The 15,250-nt window shown below is 44.5% G+C and overlaps 1 protein-coding gene across 1 annotated transcript in view; it reads left to right on the top strand.

Moving 5' to 3' along the window:
* Nucleotides 1–13,210: 13,210 nt before the first annotated feature.
* PTPRN2 (protein tyrosine phosphatase receptor type N2) overlaps nt 13,211–15,250 on the top strand; it is a 608,845-nt gene continuing 606,805 nt past the window's right edge. The window contains exon 1 of the mRNA XM_083704687.1: nt 13,211–13,783. Within this exon, the coding sequence (XP_083560813.1) occupies nt 13,642–13,783 (142 nt within the window). The 5' untranslated portion in view covers nt 13,211–13,641. The remainder of the gene's footprint in view (nt 13,784–15,250) is intronic.

The following is a 15,250-nucleotide window of genomic DNA, read 5'->3' as shown; positions in this document are numbered from 1 at the left end:
TCGGTCGATTCACATGAGGCATGCTTGATCAGCACCAAAATCTTTCATCGAATGTAACTGTTAAGTAAGAAATGTCTTAATTTTTAATATGGTATTTCACATACCGTTATTAATAACCGAGTAATATTTTCTGAAAGGTAATGCAATCACCAGTATAGATAGGTACTCCTACTGACTTATTCTGATAGCATATATATGACATTCTGAATCTTTAAAAAGGTTTCTGTAATAGTCTCCCCCAGCTACTGCATGCACATTCACAGGTTTACATCTTCACATGCCAGTGAAAATATTCCATTTGTCTTAGTTGGCAAATGGTACCTACGATAGGTCTACAATAGTTGGCAAATGGTACCTACAATAGGAGTGGGGAATTTGTGGCTTTCCAGATGATGTTGAACTCTTACTCCCATCTGCCCAAACCAGCATGGCCCAATGGTCAAAAAGTTGTCATCCAACAACATTGGAGAGCCATAGTTTTCCCATCCCTGGTTTGAGGCCTTGTAGGCAGAAGCAGATGCCAATCTAGCAAAAGGACATCCACAAAGAAACATCTCCCTTGTAGTCATTCTATTTCTCTTTTGCTCCACATTGCAGCATGCTTCTTATGAGACCAGATCTAGTCTACTGGGAACCAATTTTGTCTGCAATGGAATTAATGTTGCTATAGTTTTTAGATTGGGGGAAAGCAGAAGTCCACCCCTCCCACCAAAGCAGGTTGCTTACCTGTAACTGGTGGCCTTCCATTGGCCATCTGAGCCTGTGCAGAATACATTTTGGGAATTTTGGGGGTGGGATGTGGAGTGAGTACCTTCCTACTTCGGCCTGTGTTTACTGCTGCAGGAAAGCATCATTGGGAATCGTCTTTAGGGACTGTCTCCTTAGCAAGTTCTGTCATCATTTCTCATGCATTCTGGGAGCTCTTCAAGTTCTAGCAAATATAGCATGCATTTTATTTCTTTGGTTTCCTTTCCATCCCTGCACCTACATCACAGTTGCTGTTTTTCAAAAAGTGCTGTCACTTTTTGAAATTACCTCTCTGTTTTCGGGAGAGAAAGCAGAAAGTTGATTCATGCACTCACTGACAGCCACAAAAGAGCCATAAAAAGAACATACAAAAAAAACATACCTAACATTAAAAGGTGTAACAAGTTCCTCCAGTCTTTCCTTAGAACTTTGTTTCTTGCCATTCTCTGAATTATTTTCTTATCCTGCCATATCTCCTTGATGAAAGGTGCTACCCCAAACAAACTGGATTGTTCCTAATGATAGCCCATTGGAATGGGTTCTACTTCTTTTTCTGATTCCTCAATGCAACAGCTACATTAATACAAACCCAAGCTGGGCATTTAGCATCCTGAAGCACATCAGTTTGGGACAGACCCTTTATGAACTTCCCAACTTAGCAAAACCACTAAAACCAATTGGCCTAGTCTTCAAATTATAATCATTTTCAGTTTATTCTCTTGAGTCTTGTCAAAGGCTGGGGGACTAAGGGGAGTTTTGGGTACAAATAGTGTTCTGCATCACTTCCTATATTTCCAAATAGCTTCTATTGCACATTTCTTAATCTAGAACATATGAACTATTTACATACAAAGCACCCATAGACTTGACTCAAGATTGTTCCTTTATTATACCCAGGATTGTCTGTTTCTTGCATTTTTTGTGGAAAATTATTAATTTTTCATTGTTGTCCTAGGAGTCTTACTGGGATTTGTCTCCTTCAGCCTTTTGCTGATGCAAACAGAATTTCAGAATTCTGCTACCAACAGAACTGTATCACTAATCTAAAACAAAATAGCTTGAAATTCTTGTCTTGCATGCAACATGACTCTCCTTCTTGGTTTTGTTCCTTTGAATGACTAATGGAAGCCATTCTGCTTTAAAATGAGTCTATTGTTCATACTGTCAAGAAGGAGTGTTATCTGCAGATTTGTAGGACTAATCACTGTTTCCATGTTCTGAATAGAACACTGGAAAATTTCTCTAGCACTCTTTACTTGAGCTGATGCTAGCAATGATAGGAGGCTTGTTCTAAACATTTGGTTTTTCTGTGGATTTTTTAAAAAAACTACAAATGCAAGTATGAATGTTTCCTAAGTGATACAGTACAAATGGATAAAATAAGATGAAACACAACTGAACATAGTGCAGAACACAGTTTAGAGCTTACTGGGTGGTGGCTATGGCAGAAAATTGATATTACTTCTCTGCCTCCATTGTGCCCATTCAGTGCCATTCAGTTGAACTACTGTGGCCAGTTTGGGATCTTTCTCCAAGATCAGTTTACAGGAGACCTTTGTTGTGAAGCATTTTGTTGTGCTACTCTGCCTCGTTGCTGCTTAGAAATATTCCATAGCTAGGTTCTTTGACTCCAGAAATCTCCATACGCCTGGAAAGCTAATGCTGAGGTGTGCATGGCAGGAAGGTTATGGTTGGTCTTGGCTGCTATCTCTGTAAATTAATCCACAAAGAGGTACTCTTCCTAACAATGATTGATAATATGGGAACTCAGGAATATTCAAATGCCTTTCTCTTCTTTCTTGACCAGTGTTCATTTGCATTTGACCCAAGTTTTCCTCTACTCATGTAAGAGTGATCCCCAGTTTGCTTCCTCATCTTAAGCTCTGGCGTATACCAAGGATCTAAGCGGGCTCCACAAAGCAGGAGACAGCGCTCAAGGGTGATTGCGTCAACAACCTGAGCCATTTGGATGTTCCAGTTGTTGAGCAGGGCTTTGACAGGAGCGCCAGTCATATTAGCCAGAAAACCCCCCAGAGCTGCCTGGAAATCCACTGGATCCATTAGCCCCTGAGGACAGACCATCCTAATAGGTCTCCTAATAGGTTTCCCTCTGCAAGGGAAACAGGTACTGAAATGCCTAAAAGCATTACCATTGCTAGCAGGAATACAGTGGTATCTCGGGTTAAGTACTTAATTCTTTCCGGAGGTCTGTTCTTAACCTGAAACTGTTCTTAACCTGAAGCACCATTTTAGCTGATGGGGCCTCCTGCTGCTGCTGTGCCGCCGGAGCACGATTTCTGTTCTCATCCTGAAGCAAAGTTCTTAACCCGAGGTACTATTTCTGGGTTAGCGGAGTCTGTAACCTGAAGCGTATGTAACCTGAAGCGTATGTAACCCGAGGTACCACTGTACTAGCATAACTTAAAAGCCAGGGCCCTCTGCTCACTCTTACTTCTAGTGGTGGAAAATTTAAATCCTAATGGTATAAGTTATACTATAGTCCAGGGAGATACAGATCATTCTATTGATTCAGAGCCACTTCAGCGGAGGCCTAAACAGTACAACAGTCACATAAATTTAGTCACCTTCACTGGAATCTGCCTGCCTCTCCCCACAAGTTAACGGAAGAAAAAGCTTAAGATAGGCTAAATTAACTGAAGCTTAACACAAACTCTAATTAACTTTCTTCTCCCAGAAAAGAATAAAACCATCTCCTGTAACCTAGCCAGTAATACGGCAATAGCTGGATTTATTTATGTGTGATCTTTATATCAAGGCCCACTAATTTGTACCACGGTTGAAGAAAAGCAGAAGAATGAGGGTGTCCCAAGCTGATTGTCCACTGTTGGCTGTGGTTCTTGTCTCTAGTGTTATGACCACAACATTCTGAGAGCCTTAAAAGCCCCATGGCCAGCTTTATCACTGCATTCAAGTTCACTTCTTCATCTGGATCAAGCTGGTCCAAAGCCTGAGCCACACTGGCTGTAACAGGAGTGGCAGGGAAGGGAAATTTCAGAATCAAGGGTCCTATCCACAAAACATCTTGTCTGTGGTAGGTTTGCATGATAACTTAAAGGTAGTGTTTGGTTTTCTTTTCTTTTTATTGTTTTCCCTGCTTGGTTTTTTTATGTTTACCACTTAGAGATGCTAAGGACGAATCAGTATCTAAATGCCTAAGATCCAATGAAATAATATAAGTGATCTGTTTGCTCATCATCTAGGGCACATGAGACTGTCAGAATAATCAGAGTTAAGATATAGCACATTCTTGCGATTTGTGGTTCTAGATGGTCCCTGTTTTAGTGCTACCTGATTATTGCTTATTGGCAACACCTAAAAACTATGCTTGGTGTTGTATTTATCAGTGCTCCTCCCCTTTTCTACTATTGGCAGGTAGGTTGGTACTCTGAAAAGATTGCTTTGGGAAATTAATTTCGGCTTTTATATCTTTAATTTTTTCAGAGCTGGCTTTCAGTTCCCTTATCTCATTCAGCAGAGGGTTATACCTACTTTTCCATGGTGAAGATGTTGCAGTCAGAACTTGAGCAGGGAGCCACTGCTGCAGTTTTCCCCCCGTCACAACACACATTCTATTTTCCTATTTCTGCTGTGTCTCTATTTCATCACTGACAACTATTTTTCCTTTTTTCAAACACAATATCAGTTGTCCTTTTATATAAGGCTGTAACATAAGCCAAATATTAACTCTGTAGTCCTTTAAGGATGGAAATGGAGCAGAACGTTTTGTCTGGTGGGATCATACATTAGGCTTGAGGTAAACAGGACTTTTTTCCTCAGGTCCAGCTCTCTAATTAAGAAATCTTGGAGACTCTCTCGAGGTTCTTGTACTACTTTTGACAGTTGTTAAGTAGAGCTCAGTTGCATCCTTTTCTTGATGATAGAATCATAAAATGTGTCTTGGTTTTATTACGTTAAAATCCTTTTCTATCTCCAGATAATCCCTCAAGTCGAGTTAAGGATAAATTGCCTAGATTGCAAACTTTATGATGTTTGTCTCACTGTTCTCCTTTTTTAAAACTCATTCTGATGAGTCAAGCTTCTGAAACTCAGCCTGTCTGGCTAGTTATCTTAACTTCTCTCCTTTGGATTAATTTCACTCCCATAGTTTTCTGTCCACCATTTTTCTGTCTCTTTCATCCTTTCCTCTTTCTTCATTTAGTGCTTCTGTGTTGGCTACAGCACTGATGTCTGCAATCTTTTCTTTCACTTGCTGTGCAATGTAGTCAGAACCTCAATCTCTTAACTCTCTTTGGAGCCGCTACCAAAAGGGCCCCATCTCTCATACCCATCAGTCTATTAGATTGCTGCAGGCCTGCAAACAGGGGTTCTGAGGCTGACCTTAAGGCCTGCACAGATTCATATGGGTAGAGGTGGTACTTCAAATAGCCCAGTCCCAGAACTTTAAAAGGGCATTATCAGCACAAATAGGCAACAAAGACAGCTGTTCCAGCAATAATGCTATATGCTCCAACCACTGGGCCTCCACCAGTATCTGAATAGCTGCATTTTGTACCAGCTGAAGTTTCCATACTGTCTTTAAAGGCTGCCCTTCATAGAACACATAGCAATAACTTAGTTTGGAAACAACCAGGTCCTGTGTAACTGAGGCACACACAGCTATATCTCTCTGTAAACCAGAGATGAAGAATGGGGAAGCACTTTAAATGTTGTCTGACTACAGCTCTTATCATCCCTGTCCCTTGACCATGCTGGCTGGGGCTGACGGGAGTACTAAGCCAACAAGTATCTAGAGGGTCACAGGTTCTCCACCCATACCCTAAACTTTTTAGATCATAAAGGTAAGTCAGGCTAGAACTGATCTCCATGCTTCTGAAGTCTGATTTCTCTAGAGAGGAGGCCATCTAACAAAAGAAATTTCCGTGCATGTTAATTCCTGAAGGCTTTTTGTTAATATTGGCTCATCTCAAAATGTGCTGATGTAAACACTAAACAGATGCTTAGGTCTTCAGTTAACTCTCACTAAGCATTAGCATTTTCACTTAGCCACACGCCTTATTTCCAGCTATTCTCCCAGGTAATCGCTAACTGCAGTTCAGTCTGAGACTTAAAATGCAACTCCCTTTCAAAGCTCCTTTCCAACTGCTCTTCTTTGGCAACATGTAAAAGCCATTATCATTTAGCTATGGCCTAGGGGATAAAATAGCACCTCACAAGCTACTCGTCATCACTAAAAATCAATATTGTTTATATCTCACTGAGGCTCAATCTAGAAGAATCTCAATCTCCCATTTTCTCCCCCTTGGTAAACTGCAACTATTTGGCAAAATTACACAGGAATATGCTTGAATGCTTAAGGTGGGGGCGGGTGAGTGGGGGGAATAATAAATTTACCTCTGCTGTGAGTTGAGCAGGATATTAACATCTGCTGGCTTCCTCTCCAAGTATTGTAGAAAATCTTCTGAACCCACTGCTGCTGTTATGAAAACATTTCTGCAATCTTTTCCTTTCAGGAAGATGAATGCATTCATCTTAATTTGTGGCACCACTCCTAGAGTTAGAGTTAAAATGTATTTTATGTTCCTCTGTGTTTCATTATGGTGATAAGTCCCAAGAAGCCTATCCACACTTTGAACTACTGGGCAAGATGCATAATTTCTAGATAGAGCAGCATGGACTGTGTTGGAACAGCAACACAGGTGAGGTGCCTCTACAGAGGAGGAAGATCACCCATTGCAGGAGAGAAACCCTTGGAGGAACATGATGCACAGAAGCAAGGCTATCGGGAGCCTTGCTGTGTCACTGAAGCTGCAAAATGGATCGCAGGCCCTCACCTTGGACACTATTTCTGGGCTAAAGGAGCTAGGACAGCAGTTGTCAACCTCAAGACACACCGAGGTGGCTGTGGAAGATACAGTGTGCAGAATGATTCCTGCCACTCCCCACAGAAGGAAGAGATGGGAGGAGATGGACGGATAGTTTTCCATTCTTGACCTAAGCCCTTCAGATCCAAGGCTACTGACAGTGGATTAGTATTCTGATAACCTGCTTGCTACCTACCAAGGAAATGATCTCAGAAAAAGGAGAATTGCAGTTTGAAAAAAAAGCAATTTGAGATGAAGGAGTAGGAAGTTCTAAGCCATAAGACTCCTGCTTTTGTAACCTATCTTAATAATATCCTGATAAGCTCATTATGTTGGCCTGAATGCAGGGATTGGAAGAAATATGTCCAGGTTAGAGGCCAAACACCTACCCTGCCAGTGATCTAGTTTCTGATTCTGGACCAGAGGGGCAAGAACAGCAGTTGCAGACCTCAGAATACTATGAGGTGGTTTGTAAGGTATTGTGTACAAAATAATTACTGCCAGAAGGAAGAGACGTCTGGTGGTGGTAGGTGACTCCCTACTGAGGGGACAGAAGCAGCAGTGGGCAGGGGTAAAGGGGTCCCAGGAGGTATGCTGTCTTCCAGGTGCAAAGATTCATGATGTGACAAAGAAGTTGCCATGACTTATAAAGCCCACTGACCACAAACACTTCCTTTTGATTCACGTGGGTATAAATGATACTGCCAGACACAATCTTTAACATATAGCAAGTGACTCTGGGCAGGATGCTGAAGGGCCTTGGGGCATCATTCCTTCCTGTTGAAGGTTGTGGCCCAGGAGGAGAGAGAAATACTGAAAGTAAACCACTGGGTGTCATTAGGAAGTTTTTGGCTTTGAACATGAACTCTGCTTCCTTCAGGAAGGTCTTCTGGCAAGAGATGGGTTCCCTTTCAACTCTACAATTCTATTCTATTCTAAGTTTACACACCTCCAAATACATACCTAACATATTAGTGCATATCTGTGACTTAGTCAATATTATTTTCTTTTTTTGAGTGGTAGCAATATACCACACAATATTATATTTATATTATATTATGTTATATTATATTAATTGCTAATTATGCCAATAATTTGAAATACACAGTTATTGACTCACACTTGCATGCATAAAAGTGTTAACAAGCTTAGGTTGCCAGTGGGGGTGGAGCTTAGCAGGCTCCCTGTAGCATTTTGTTTCCTTCCTCCCAGTGTCTTCCTCTTCATGCTTCCTGGAAGAAGGATACACACAGAACTAATTCTACTTTTGTCTCCATCCTCCCCACTGATGTTCTACAAAGGCTGCTGACAGGTGACCACCTCTCCTTGAACTGGTTGTAAATAAGAAGGCAAGCTGCTGGGGACAGACTGAGATTTGTGGGGCCGTCCCCCATTTTTCCTAACAGCAGCCTCTACTGCCTAAAGGTGACTGAAAGCATGATTGCATGTCCCATATAGACCTGCCAACCAAAGAACACTGGTCTTGCCAGGTGAAGTTGGTGCAAAGTGTTCCTGAGGTCACATGTGTAGCTATTAATCCTGGATCATCCTGAGGCCATTAGCCTGAATTATGAGGGAAGACTAAATCAGCAAAGGTGGATATGAATTCCACTCACAATAGTTATATTCATGCTGGCAAGCACATCTGCGTTAGCAAGCAAGACAGGTGGAAAACAATCCCAAATAAAGTGTACGGGGCTGACTGAACTCTTGACTCCATTCTTAAAGATGGTTATTATCAGTGCTGTTTCAAAATCTGTCATCCAGTTTGTCATATGAAAGAGGCTTCTGTCTCTTAGGGGCACTTGGGGATGATGATTATTGTTGTCGTCAATGTGGGGTTTTGATCTTACCATTGTGAGGAGGCCAAGGGCGGTCTGTGTGTGCCCCCCTCCCGGTAGATATTTCTCCAGCACCCTGCAGCCTCCCTGGGTGCCTGCACTTCCTAAAACACCTAATGGGAGAAGTGACCCCATGATATCTTCCTCAAGGCTTCAATTGATATTTTGGCACTCGGGAAGTTCCAAAGCCTAATTAGAGGGCAATGTCATGTTACACATAACTGCAACTGCAAGATGAGAAGTAATGAAAAAATATACAAATGAAAAAATCAGCTCTGGTGTTCAGGTCCTGTGGGAACAGAACACTGGATTTTATTCAGATCATAACAAGAAGTTGACCAGATAAAAGTATTGCAAAATAAAGGGATGTATATTGCTCATCCCACAAATTAGCCAAAGTTAGCACATGAGCATAGTTGGTGGGTGAAACAAGTACTGTTGCTTTCTGCAAGAGATCAGCTGGGTTTACTTTGCCAACAAGTATACTGTGAAATCTGTGGTCAAATAGCCCCATCCAGATTCTATATAGACATTCTAATATCTTTGTATACATACCCTGTGAACCCTGGATCTTCTCTACACCCTGTAAACATGCAAATGCAAATTAAGGAGTGGCGCTTCCTTTTCGAAGGAAGGAAATTGAAGCAGAACATAAGTGTACCGATGTGATCTTACTATGAGTTTCTACTAGGAAATAGACACCTGCTCCACCTATTATATGAATAAATTTGTATACTGCCCTTCATCTGTAGACTTCAGGGCGGTTCACAATCTAAAAATACAAGACGAAGTATTACTTACACAGTTGGGCAGTTTCAGTATCCCTCTTAAAAAGGAACACTTTCACACGGCGCCTTAAAGGTATATAATGAAGGTACCAGCTGAACTTCCCTGGGGAAGGCATTCCACAAATGGGGAGCTATTGCAGAAAGTGCTCATTCTTGTCTTGCCATCCTCTGGACCTCTTGAAGAGGTACACAGAGAAGGGCCTCAGATGATGATCTTGGGGTCCCCGTAGGTTCATATGAAGAGAGGAAGTTCTTGAGGTATTGCGATCTTGAGCCATTTAAGGCTTTGTAGGTCAAAACCAGCACTTTGAATTGGGCCTGGAAATGAATTGGTAGCCAATGCAAGCAATGCATACATAAACATAATAAAAGGTATCTATTTTAAGGTTTCTGTAGCTGTTATTTTTGCCACAGTCCTGTGTTACAATCACTTGCTATTCAATAACACTTTGATTTACTGCTATGATTCCCTCCCACCACCACCTTTGAATGAACTATATATCTGTGCGGTTTCTTTTGTTTTGCATTGCCTCTCTTTAAATAAAAATCCTTCCACATTCTCTAATTGATTGTATTCAGCGCATAAGTGGTCCAAACCAATGCCAATATTGATTTTAGTCTCTTTTTTTGCTGTCAGTTGCAGAAAAAACAACAATGACTGCTCAGTGGTAAGCTTTGATATCAAAGTTTTGTTCATCTATTCTAGTAGTTCACACTCCATTAAAAAAATACTTGTAAATCATAACTGACACATGTAAGCTTTAATTTTCTCCCCATGGTAGAAGCTTTTGAAGCAGATGCAGAAGATTTCCTGTTGTTCTAAATGTATTCCCTCACTAACCTCATCTTTAAATAGTTTGCATAAACCAAGGCTGCCATCATGCAGTAGAAAACCCTATGCTACATGTGCGTTGGCTCAGTCACATTCCTGGTACAGGCATGGAGACAGTGCACATGACCAAACTGATGTACACGCTAACATGTAAACGCAAAAAGAGCCCAGCTACTAGGTAAGACCAAAGGCCTTTCTGGTCCAGCATTCTGTTCCCACACTGACCAACCAAATGCCTACAGAAAGCCCTGATAGGATATGAGTGCAATAGCCACTTTCCTCTGTTGTTGCCCAGAAATTGGTACTCAGAGCCATGCCATCTCTGATCCTGAAAGCAGAATGTAGCCACCATCACTAGTAGCCATTAATAGTCACTTCCCTCCACATCTTGTTGCAGCAAATTCCATTGTTTAACCATGTGTCTGAAGTGGTCCGCGTTGAATCCCCCATGCTTTAGCTTCATTTGAAATAGAGAAAAAAGCCTCTGTCCACTTTCTCCTAAAGTGAATGGGTTTCATGGCACCTGTCATGTGGAGAACTCACTTGGATAGGCTTTATAAATACATGTTGCTCCCCTATGCTACAGTCATTGAATGATTGCAACACCTTCCTCTTGCTAAGTTTCCCATTGTTAGAGTGAAAATGGGAGTTTGGGGTACCAGCTGACTATATAAAAGATTCCCCATCTTTGAGGGGATAGGATAGAGGATTTAAAATTGTTCCTAATGTATTTTGTATCATCAGTGTTGATAAAAATCTTGCATTTTTATTTATATTGCCTTAACAGTGTAGTTAGGTAACTTGCAAACAACAGAAACTACATTTAATTTCTAATATATTTTGATAAATGGTAACTAATTATAATGATAAATACCTTGTCTTGTCACTTTCTGCCATATGTTATTGTCTTAGAGTTATGTTTTTCATTCCATGTAAATTCAATACGGTCATTTTTCCAGGGTTTCTTTTTTTAAAAACTACATACTCTCTTTCCAGCCATATGGCTTGCACAGCCCATGAGAATTCAACAATTTGACTTTCAGCAGCTTCATTTTTCATCGTGTCCTTTCCGTATTGCCTATCTTTGCATTTTTGTTTGTTTCTACTTCAGTTTAGCCATCTGAAGTTACATATCTTGCAGCAACGAACTTTCTTCAAACCATAATTCTTTTAAAGCAAACTCATAGCTTAGAATAAGTGCTTTACAGAAACCTTACCATGCTTTGCAATAAAAATATTCAAAACTGGTGGTGTCCACTACAGGCTGCTTAAACAGTGAATGGACTTTTGTTTAGTGATCCTCTGTGTTGTCCTGCTCCAACCAAGTTCTACTCAGAGTAGGGCCATCAAAACGAATGGACCTTAGTGACATCCAATTCCAATAGGTTTACTCTGAGTGTGACTAATGTTCACTACAATCTTACAGTCAGGCATTTTATGCATGGCTAAAACCAAAAAGTGGGGAGTAGCCTCACTCCTTGCTGGCCACATACACAGTGTGCATGTGCAAGGAAGGAGTGTTCACACATACATCAGTATATGTGAAGGCTCCCTCCCTGCAGACATCCATACTATATACATGGGATGCTATGGGGCAGGACTAGTTGACATATGAGTGCACCCCACCCACCCCTGCCCTAGTCTTACTCCTGCAACTAATGCTGGAATAGCTCTTTGTGTTAAAGAATTAAATAACAAGTACTCTAACCCAGAAAGGCCAGTATTGAATACTGGGGAGAATGGACGCCCAACAACAAGACCACTACCACAAATTCAGAAGTGCATAATAATTTGTCCAAAGACAAGGATTGATCCTGGGAATGCAAGTTGGCCATAAATGGACTGGTTGGGTCAAGATCAACAACGTGTGGTTTTCACTGCAAAAATGTGGAGCTAACAGGCAATCCAGAGAGCAAAGTGCAAATATTTTCCTTTAATAAGTCCAGGCGGGGACTGGGCAAAATGATAAGTATAGATGAATAACCACCCAGTGGTTAATCAGAGGGAACAGTCACATTTTAACATTTTGATGTTATCAACAACAGGAGCGACATTACCTGTGGCTCTCCAGTTTTTCAGACAGGGTAATTAACTTGAGATGCTAATTGGAGACTGAGCCTAAGATCTTTGGCATGCAACCTCTGCATGCACCACAGATGTTCTATCACTAAGTTACGGCCATCAAACGCATTTCACTGTGTTACATAAGAAGTAACCACAACAGATCCTCTCTCTACCTTAGCACCAGGAGAAGGACTTCCAAGTCAGCAGAGCTGACCCTACTCAACAGAGCAGACGGAGGCAGCAAATGCTGTGTGTGCAATGCACTCTATCCCCGTCCCCTATACCCTCAGGTGCTGTTGGAGAAGTTGCATTCAGTTCTGCACACGGAAGCCGTGCGTGTCTGTGCCTGCGGAGATGCCATCTGACCCTTTGCCTCGGGCACCAAAATGCCTTGGGCCAGCCCTGCAAGCCAAAAAGGTGTGTGGCTTTTAAGAGCAGAAGAAACGCCTTTCTGCAAGAGAGCACAGCTTCATGAGGGCTGCCCAGCTGCACAGGCAGGCAGCCCTCCTCAGAGATGCACGCAGGAGTGAATTTGGGCAGGTGCAACTTGTCATGCTCCACTTCCTGCTTGCATCCTCCTTTCCCACACAAAGCTATTATTAAAGGCACAGGAGCCTTCTCTTGGCAGTAAGGCCGACCTCCGTCCATTGAGCCAGCCTGCCACTGAGAAAAACCCCCAGGCGAACTACTACTAGCCTCCTGGGCCCTGCCTGCCAATCTCAGCCCAAGCATTTAAAAAAGGAGGAGAGCTCCACTTTGCAAACACACACACCCCAACTCACACACCCCAAAACCTGGTGGCCAGAGAGCGCCTTTGGAGCAGGAAACAGCTGGGCTTCCATTTTGGACCCTGACCTCTCCTCCTCAGTCGGATTTGGTCGGCCAGTCCCTCTACCTGTAGGGAAGTTAAGCCTTGGAGAGTGGGAGGGAGCAGTAGCGTAGCGTGGGGGGTGCAGGGGGGGCCCGGCTGCACCGGGCGCAACATCTGGGGGTTAGGGTTAGGGGGCGCAAATCCCCGGGTTAGGGGGCGCAAATTACTTGCCTTGCCCCGGGTGCTGACAACCCACGCTACGCCACTGGGAGGGAGGAAAGAGATGGAAAGGGTATTGAGGAGGAAGAGGAAGAAGAAGGGCCAGCAGGCGCGCTTGGCCCGCCTCAGCTGAGGGAAGGCTGTGGAGCTTGCAGTGCGAGCCAGTAGCAGCAGCAGCAGCGCGTCGAAAGAGCTGCGCGAAGAGAGCAGCAGCAGCAGTAGCGGCAGGCAGTTCATTGCGAGGAGGAGGAGGAGGCGCCTGGCGCTGCCGGGCGAGGAGGAAGCGAGGCAGGGAGGGGCCGCCTGGCTGGCTGAGGCTGGCGAGCCGAGGGGACGGCGCTGGTCGCTGTCCTGGGTGTTGAAGGGAGCCTGCCGGGGAGCGCCTGCAGCCTGGCCCCGGAGCCGAGGGGGCATGGACTGAGCCGCTGCGAGGGGACAGGAGGACGAGGCGGGCCGGGCAAGCAGGCAGCAGGCAGGCGCTTGCCATGGGCCACGCATGATGGGGTCGCCCGGCACCTCCAGCCTCGCGTTCCGCCTGCTGCAGCAGCTGCTCCTGGTCCTCGTCGTCGCCCGGCACCGAGGCGGAGCCGCCGCCGCCGCCGCCGCCGCCAGCGCCGCTGGAGCAGAGGCCAAATTCGGTGAGTGGAGAGCTGGGCTGCAAGGGAAGGAGAGGCGCGCGGCGGAGGACGCGCAGGGCAGGAGGCGCCGCCGCCGCCGCAGGAGGGAGGAGAGGGCGGGGAAGGGGAGAGGCTGCCCGCCGGGCCAGGGCAGGTGAGCCAGGGCCGCCCGCGGGCGGGAAAAGTGGCGACGCCACCGCCACCCCTCGCCTCTGAGGCGCAACTTGTGAGGAGGGCGAAAGGGCGCGGGGATCCTTCCCTGGCTAGCGCAGGAAACCCTGCCCTCCAGGGGCCTGCCTCTGTCCCCGCGGCCGAAATCCTTCTCCTGAGGAGGCCTTCTGTTTCCCTCCACACACCCCTCAGTCGACACGTATTAATTCCTCCCCTCACATATTCTTACTGAGGTGCGCAACACCTGCTATCCGCGCCTGCGTGTGTATTCAGTTAATTTAATTTCACAGCTTTTGTATACCGCTTGGTCAGTGACAGAAACCCTCAAAAGCGGTTGTGTAGATATACCCACACTTACACGCGTGTATTTCAAGTCCCCTGTTAGCAGAGGTTTGGGTCAGCCCTTGCGCACCTGTGTGTTTTTACCTGCCCCCCTCCTCCCTCAGGTGTTCCCATTGCCACCCAGTTGAGCCTCACTGACTCACCCCTTGCAAGGCTTGAGGGGAGGTCGCTACTACTTTGCAGACCCCCATTCCTCCATGTTACCCCCCCCCCCCCAATATTCTGTCCCCATGGACTGCTCTGCTCAGAACCAAGAGATCTCTTTCACAAATCATCCTCTTACAAGTTATACTTTGTGAAGTCTATGGCACTAGCAAAGCAACTGCATTTCCACTTGTGGCCTCCACATGCTCCACATGCACCTTATTACAGGGCCAGCTCCAAGGGCTGCTCCAGTTACTTCAATAATGTTCATTTCATAGAATCATAGAGTTGGAAGAGACCACAAGGGCCATTGAGTCCAACCCCCTGCCAAGCAGGAAACACCATCAGAGCACTCCTGACATATGGTTGTCAAGCCTCTGCTTAAAGACCTCCAAAGAAGGAGACTCCACCACACTCCTTGGCAGCAAATTCCACTGTCAAACAGCTCTTACTGTCAGGAAGTTCTTCCTAATGTTTAGGTGGAATCTTTCTTGTAGTTTGGATCCATTGCTCCGTGTCCGCTTCTCTGGAGCAGCAGAAAACAACCTTTCTCCCTCCTCTATGTGACATCCTTTTATATATTTGAACATGGCTATCATATCACCCCTTAACCTCCTCTTCTCCAGGCTAAACATGCCCAGTTCCCTTAGCCGTTCCTAGGGCATCGTTTCCAGGCCTTTGACCATTTTGGTTGCCCTCCTCTGGACATGTTCCAGTTTGTCAGTGTCCTTCTTGAACTGTGGTGCCCAGAACTGGACACAGTACTCCAGGTGAGGTCTGACCAGAGCAGAATACAGTGGCACTATTACTTCCCTTGATCTAGATTCTATA

The sequence above is a fragment of the Podarcis gaigeae genome (genome assembly GCF_964106915.1).
Source record: "Podarcis gaigeae genome assembly, chromosome: 12".
NCBI lineage: Eukaryota > Metazoa > Chordata > Lepidosauria > Squamata > Lacertidae > Podarcis > Podarcis gaigeae.
The sequence above is the reverse complement of the archived record's forward strand: the minus strand, read 5'-3'. Positions and strand labels throughout refer to the sequence as shown.